Genomic DNA, 8,270 nt, shown 5'->3' on the forward strand with positions numbered 1-8,270 from the left:
TTTGTTAGTATTAATCAAATCTGAGAAATAAAAAAACGCATTTGAGTTATTTTTAAAAAGGCGAGTTGAGAGGACAGCCTTATGCATGCGCGTTGAGAGGATCGCATGTGAACAAAGAGTGTTGGAAGGACAGCTGTTAAAGGAAAATTCGAGATGAGAGGACAGCCTTCTGAATGCGTGTTGGGAGGATCGCATAGGAAAAAAGCACAGCGTGTCAAGAGGAAAGCTGTTAAAGGAACAGCCAAGTCGAGAGGACAACCTTAGGAATGCTTGTTGGGAGGACCGCATAAGAAAAAAAGCACAGCGTGTCGAGAGGACAGCTGATAAACAGGACAGCCTTATGCATGCATGTTGAATGGACCTCATAGGAAAAAAGCACAGCGTGTCGAGAGGACAGCTGTTAAAGAAAAAGGTGAGTTAGAGAACAGCCTTAGAAATGATTGATGGGATGACCGCATAGAAAAAAAAAGCATAGAGGACAGCTGTTAAAGGAATAGGTGAGTTGAGAGGACAGCCTTTATAATGCGTGATGGGAGGACTGCATAAGAAAAAAGCATAGCGTGTCGAGAGGACAGCTGTTGAAGGAAAAGATGAGTTTAGAGGACAGCCTGAGGAATGCATGTTGAATTGACCCCATAGGAAAAAAACACAGCGTATCGATAGGACAGCTGTTGAAGGAATAGGTGAGTTGAGTTGACAGCCTTAGATATGATTTTGGAGAGGACCGCATAGGAAAAGAGCGTGTCTAGAGGACAGCTGTTAAAGGAATAGATGAGTTGAGTTGGCAGCCTTAGGAATGCATGTTGAAAGGACCGCATAGGATAAAAGCACAGCTTGTCGAGAGGACAGCTGCTAAAGGAAAAATCGAGATGAGAGGACAGCCTTATGCATGCGCGTTGAAACAACCGCATGTGAAAACAGTGTGTCGAGAAGACAGCTGTTAACGCAACAGGTGAGTCGAGAGGAAAGCCTTAGGAATGCGTGTTGGGAGGACCGCATAAGAAAAAAGCACAGCGTGTCGAGAGGACAGCTATTAACGGAAAAGGCAAATTGAGAGGACAGCCTTATGAATGCGTGTTGGCAGGACCACATAGGAAAAAAAATCATATCATGTCGAGAGGACAGCTGTAAAAGGAAAAGGCGAGTTGATAGAACAGCCTTAGGAATGACTGTTGGGATGACCGCATAGGAAAAAAACACACCGTGTCGAGAGGACAGCTGTTAAAGAAAAAGGCGAGTTAAAAGGACAGCCTTATGAATGTGTGTTGGGAGGACCGCATAGGAGAAATGCACAGCGTGTCGAGAGGACAGCTGTGAAATGAAAATGTGAGTTGAGAGGACAGCCTTATGAATGCGTGTTAGGAGGACAGCGTGTTGGGAAGACAGCTGTTAAAGTAGAGCCTATACGAGGGGACAGTATTATGAATGCGTGTTGGGAGGACTGCATAGGAAAAAAGCACAGCGTATCGAGAGGACAGCTGTTAAAGGAAAAAGCGAGTTGAGAGGACAGCCTTACGAATGCGTGTTGGGTGGACCACATAGAAAGCATACAGCGTGTGGAAAGGACAGCTGTTCAAAAAATTCGAGTTGAGAGGGCAGCCTTGATAATGCGTAGAAAAGAACTACAGTGAAAAAACTGTGCATTGAGGCAGGTGTTTAAGAAAAAGAGCGCGTTCAGAGGACACCCTTACGAATGCTCTGAGAGAATGAAACGTTTTTCCCATTTTCGCAGGTTTCGCATTTTGTTCAGGAGAAATGATGCATGACGAAGCATTACAGATTGTCTGATTTGATACTGGCTTGCATGGTCCGGCTCGACCGTCTTTCATCATACCAGTCCGATGACCCCACGACGTCATGGCTCCCGTCCCGGTGCCTTCAAACTGATTATCTTCCGTGGCATCGGTCTAACAACCCACGAATAGCCTGCTCGATAATCCTCCATCTTAACCTGCTCTGGGAAAATGATTTAGTCGCTGATTTTGCTTGGTTAACTCCTCTCCTCTGCTTTTCAAATAGTGTTTGAACCATACATAATTTTTCGTTAATAAAGGAAAGAAGTAATCCTTACTATTTGTTGGTAAAAACTGGAATAACTTCATCTTAATATTTTCATTCAGTATGATAATCTTCCTAAAGCATAATCCACACTCGGCAACTTGAAGTACGATTTCGATAGATGAGACTTGTTCATTTTTACGTTTTGGTTGCTGAACGTCTCCCATACTTGTCGGGAGAGTTGAGACATGCATCTCTTCGTCTATTTAAAAATGTAAACATAAACAAGTCTCAGCAACCGAAATCGCAATTCAAGTGGCCGAATGTGGCTCAAGATACCCTTAGCGTTTTCGTTTTCTCCACTGGTACGGCAGCAAACATTTTCTTAATAAACAAACAAAATCTTCACCTGGGACGATGCAAATATATGGTTGCTACAATCACCCTTGAGCTTATCCCCAACACTGACAACTTTTACAGAGTGAAACCGCCTGCTTGAGGCTCAAAATTCGGGCAAAACTGGTGGACTTCTGATTGGATAAACGAACACAACAACATCTATAAGGGCAAAACTCGTGAAGAACTAGGTTGCCGCTCCTTATAGGAAACGAAAACGTTATATGATTATCTGCAAGTCATATGATGCGTTGTTGTCATCGATAGCTTTGATATGAAGAAAATCAATCAATTTTGTGATGTGCTTTTCAATCACTGGGAAATTACTAACGTTAAGGTTAAAGAGTGCTGTAAAGTGCTTTCAGTTAAATTATTTTTGTTTGTCTTAACTTTCACAACTGGTATGTGTCTCAATTTTCTAGTACCGTTCTTATAAATTAGATGCATTTTTACATCTTTCAGTAGTGATATCACTACTGAAAGATGTGAAATGCATATGTAATAAAACTGTAAACTGGAAGATAGTAAATTATTCCTTGGTTCAAACAAGAAAACCAATTTGATATTTTTTATAAGCAATTTTAAACATTTTCAATATTGAGCTTAACTTTAGTTTACAGTAAAAAAAATTACACGTAAAAAAGAATTTTCTTTTAAAAAAGTATTGAATAGCATCAAAAGTATTTAACAAAACCAGAAGAAAAATCTTACGAGTATCGCTGTAATCCACAACTAATGCCAGTCGTGTCATCGTCTTTTAACATTTAACAAAAACTCCTATAACAATGTTTTTCCAACAATCATTAAACTGCCTCTATAGTGTAACTGATCCCTCCCTTTGAATAAGCAACAACAACAACAACAATAATATTAATAACACCTGTAACCTGCGAACAAATTACATTCCAGGTCCCCTACTGTGCCCAACTGGTGAGCAATTCCGCGTGTTGTGTGCATCGGTAAAAAATCACTCTTTAACTACACTAACATTTGTTATTGTTTCGTTGGTTTTTTAATTGGATTTGGTTTGTTGGTATTCCTTGTAATTTTATTTATTTCATTATTTTTATACATTTTAGTTCCAGATTATGGTTCTTCAGTTGATGCAGTTGTTGTTTCGGTTTTCTAGCAGTGGGCTTCTTTCTTTATGAGTTGAATGTTTTTTTAGTACCATAATTGGATCTGGACATAGAATCTAGATTTTTTTTAAATTTCTTCCATTGGATAAATCCAATGGCTTTATTTTAGTTTTATTAAGATTTCGGTTTTTTTTTTTTTGAATCATCAACATCATCTTTGTCACATCTATCTTCCTCTATTCTTTTCATCACAAGTTTTTCGCCTTCACTACAATTTGTGTGTGTTTAAAAATTCTCACTGAACTGCAAAAAAACATATAAAATGTTTGGTATTTTTTGAATATTCTGATCACTTTCCTTCAATTTTAAGCACATTTGAACTTTTTCGAATTTCCGTCAATAGTCATTCAGTCCTGAAAAAACAGGGGCACTGTGTAAGATAACTGTCAACATTCTACACATTTTACTTTCTTTCGTTGTTTAGATATATTTTTTTTACCTTTAAAACTTTTTTTTTAAATTCCCTTGATTTCAATATGATTACGTTAACAATAATTTCAACAAAATCATCGACAAAATTTCCCACGATTTTAAAGTTTTGCACCTGCACCAAATGCGCACTTTGTTAACGTTTGAACAAGTTTTGATAATTTTATAGATTGATTCATTTTCCACTGTTAACAGCATGTTCCAAAGTATTGAAATCTCTCGCCAGCAGGAGACAAAAATCAGTATTTTCAGTCATTTTCAAAATAAGTGATCTTATGAAAAAAAAAAGCAGCTTCAACCTATCCAAATTCAAAATTTTAACAACCCACAATAATTGTAAACATTTCACACATGCACACAGATTGAACATAATTCACTTCAACTTCACTCCCCACCGCAAGACAACCACAAAAAAAAATCACCAATCCACATCCGGAATATGATTCAACTCAAGTTTTGTTCCTTTATGATTTCCTTGTTTCAACCTGTGATTTGAAGTTTTTATGTTGAAAAATAAATTGTTTTTTTTTACCAGCGCCGGTTTCTTTCGAAGTACTCTAGAAGCTTTTTTTGTAGCACTCGTAGCAATCCCACTTTTATAATTTCCCAAAAGCATGCTTGTAAATATTTGTTCACTTGTTTAGCACTAAAGTTTCGAAACGTTTGATACTTGTTGCATAAAACTAATTTAAATTAACAATTCATTCAGAAAAGAACATTTTCAAAAAAGACAAAGACGCTCTTGAAAGAAGAATGCGAGAGATTTCATTGCCATTTTAAGTGTTCTTAAATAGCTATACGAAGAAAAAAATCACATTGATTGCACCGACCTTCTCTCTGCATATTTTTCGAATCACTTTTGCAAATCTTTTTCCACTAGATCACTTCCCAGCTTAGCGAGTGATCAAACTGTATAAGAGGACAACACAAGTACAAAACATTCACACATACACACACACACTCCCGGATACTTATGAATATAAATAGACTTGTAGCTATGAAGGATACACAACATTGATTGAGTGGTTTAAATTTGTTTTATGTAGAAATATGAAAATCGGTTGAAAGGTCTACAAATGAGCTGTTTGTTGAATGGAGTGAATGTTGAAAATACAGAACGCAAAACAGAAATTCGAAACCATACTTCCAAATAATCTAAGTTTTTAAAACCATTCCTAGTGACTTACAAAGTTTGAAAAAGGCTGAGTGAGATTTTAAGAACCAATTATGAAACTCTCGGTTGCTTCGGAATCTTTTCGTAAATGGTCAATGCGCATCGAATGAAATAACTGCCTCAGACACAACCATTGCTATTTGGTCGCTATCCGGTGTATTTTTAAGGCCAAACGTCATTCTAACATGTTGAGTCGAAGTCATGAAGTAATAAGTTATTACTAATAACTGGATTAGAACGCTTATTTTTATAGCGAACTTATTTAGAAGTTATTTTATGTGGAATATCGAATTTGAAATGTCGATTCAATGGTCGATTATCGAATGTCGACTATCGAATATATATTATTGAATAAGAAAATATAACATTGACAGTCAAATATCGAATGTCGATTGTCAAATGTCGATTGTCGAGTTTGAATGTCGATTGTCGAATATGAATTTCGAAAGTCTCATATCGAATATCAGATGGCGAATGTCGACTGTCTAATGTCGAGTATCGAATGTCGTGTGTCGAATGTTCCATGTTTGATGTGCAATATCGAATGTCGAATATCAAGTATCAAAATGCGATATGTGAAGTAAAAATTTGCATCTGTATCTAGGTTTGAAATGGTAAATTAGCCTTCTTTCATCGATTCATCTTCAAACAGCTCATTCGTAGCCTATGACTAGAACTAGTTTTCTCTCAACCGGTGAAAACCCCTGAAATAACATAGTGTACATAAATCTCAAAAACATATTTTTAATTTTTCCACTTTCTTCTCTTCGCATATTTTTGTGTTCTCAAAACTACACCAAATTCACCAAACCACCCCCAATCGAAATAAATATTTGCCGCCTGCACGGATAAAAAAAAACCATACGCACACACAACACTCAACAAATAAATCCAATTCGTATCGATCCCAATGGTCAACGCTTATTCGATAAACACGATCCTTCCCCTCAAAACAAACGCCGTGCGGCACCGTGCGTTCCATCGACGATGATCAACGATCAACAGGACGGCAAAATCAGCTGCCGTTACGACGATAATTGTATTGATGACCAACTACGAAAGATCAAAGAACCTGCTGCGGACGATCGCACTCCAGGTGGCACTACTGGTGCTGCTGATATTTCAACAGCGACGTCACCGCAAGCATCGACCCCAAAGACATCCCAGATCCCAGCACTGGTCAGCAGCACAGGAATGTTGCTGCTACCATCATCAACTACCGCAAACCCACCAGCACCATCACAATCCATCGGTGGAAACTCAGCATCTGCATCAGCGATACCAAAGCCCATATCGACCTCCAATACAGCCAGTGCCACAACTGGTTCAATCGCTGCCTCAAGCAGTGGCGCCCAACCCTCTACGACAACCCACGACGAAGGTCGTCTTCAGCTATCGGACGATCCTACGAGTGGAACTGCCCCGAGGATCCTCAAACGATCGCTACCATCCGGTGCTGATAGTGGCCTCGCGAGCGCACCGACTGCGGCACCTCTCCGAAGGTTTGTTGGTAACTAAATTCATCAAAAGCAGCGATCTTATCTGGTCCGGCAGACCCCCAATTGTCTCGGAGCAATACTCCTAGAACAGTCAGGGAGTCTCAATGGAGTCATTCCCTTTCGCATACTTAAAAAGCAAAACATAAATCAACAGAAAAAAACAACGACTTCTTCAACTCTCGTTTTAGGTCTCTTTTTAGCGAATCAATTTATAACAAAAATCTTTCCTCCCTCTCCAAAAACAAGCAAACAACCTCCTCCTGATATTTATTATGAATCAAATCTCCAAAACCTAGCTGTAGTTACATGTACAATTATTTTGTAATTAAATAGTAGTTGAACAAATTTAAAAATAAACACTTGACTAGGGATGTTCAAATTAAAAGAAAAAAAGAGAAAAAATAAACTACTATGAATTTCTTAAACTTTTAATCCTCCATAAGATAGAAAAACAAACAAACCGAAATCGGAACACTTTCAAAACAAAGTTCAGGATTAGCAAGTCGAAGCAAACGGAGGTCGACAAACTAATTTCCACTCTGAAAAATGGTTAAATCTACTGTCGAACAATCTAAATACACTCTACAGCAGCAGCAAACAAAATTAAACTAAAATCGATTCCAACATTTACAGTCAATTTAATGAAACCAAACTCTTTATCCTTCTTTTCATTCTTTAAGCAAAAATTAAACAAAAAAAAACAAACCAAACAAAACGAACATAAATCATACGAAAAGAATAAAAATAACAGACACAAGCGCATCAAGTAAAATTAATGAAAAAAAAAACAACATTGATTGTACCGTTTTTGTACGAGTGAATCTTCTAATTTAGGGACAAAGCAAGCAAAAAACAAAAAAAAAGTAACAAAATTCGTAACAAAAGCTTATTCGAGATATCGATTAAGTCATGTTTTGTTGATTATCTATATATCGCAAGCAAGAAAACGTTTTAGTTTTTGGTTCAACCGTTTGTGAATGATTGATACTGTACACCTAACCGGTCGGTGTAGTTTTTTCGCTTGGATGATAAAACAATTTTAGCGGGGCTTTTGTAGAAAACCGGACGGCATTGGATGGTTTTCGGGCGAAAATATACAGAATGAGATTTTTTTTCGAACGATCCTCTCTTAAGCGAATACTCATTCTCAACAGAAGTAATGCAGCGAATAACATTTGGTAGTTATTTCTGAAATTCGTTCGAAATAATAATTCAGCGTTCTCAGTGGTTCGCCCTAAAATATCCAATCCACATTAACGAGACATTCCTGGAAGGCAGATGTAGAAGACTTTCTATCGCGAAAGGAAACTAGAATAAGGAGAAAGCTAAAGTATTATTACTTTGAGTAACTACACAGATCAGGATCGTAAAAAGAAGGAAACAGAGATCGGAATGATTGCGCTAAAGCTGTACAGAACGTGAGATCAAAATTGTCGAAATTAGTAAAAAAAAATTCTCTGTAACTTTGTACATAGTAGTTGAATAGTTTGTAGATCGAGCAGAATGGCAAAGAACGCGACGCGAGCCTTGGTTTGCATTTGTTTTCACTAATTTATTTCACGTAAGGACAAAAACAATGTGTAGCACACCGACATTTGGCTACGAAACCCACACACACATCCATTCGAAACTCAA

General features: G+C 37.7%; 1 protein-coding gene across 6 annotated transcripts in view; it reads left to right on the plus strand.

Moving 5' to 3' along the window:
* The window catches only part of LOC129749780 (protein kinase C-binding protein NELL1-like), a 148,411-nt gene extending 141,014 nt beyond the window's left edge, over positions 1-7,397 (plus strand). For 3 of the 6 annotated variants that reach the window (XM_055744861.1, XM_055744857.1, XM_055744858.1), the window contains 2 exons: positions 3,304-3,353; positions 6,142-7,397. In XM_055744861.1, coding sequence (XP_055600836.1) covers positions 3,304-3,353; positions 6,142-6,721 — 630 coding nt within the window. In that variant the 3' untranslated portion in view covers positions 6,722-7,397. Of the gene's footprint in view, positions 1-3,303; positions 3,354-3,473 lie in introns of all 6 variants that reach the window. The other 3 variants (XM_055744855.1, XM_055744862.1, XM_055744856.1) reach the window with 3 other exon arrangements.
* Positions 7,398-8,270: the final 873 nt, after the last annotated feature.

The sequence above is a fragment of the Uranotaenia lowii genome, chromosome 2 (genome assembly GCF_029784155.1).
Source record: "Uranotaenia lowii strain MFRU-FL chromosome 2, ASM2978415v1, whole genome shotgun sequence".
Classification (NCBI taxonomy): domain Eukaryota; kingdom Metazoa; phylum Arthropoda; class Insecta; order Diptera; family Culicidae; genus Uranotaenia; species Uranotaenia lowii.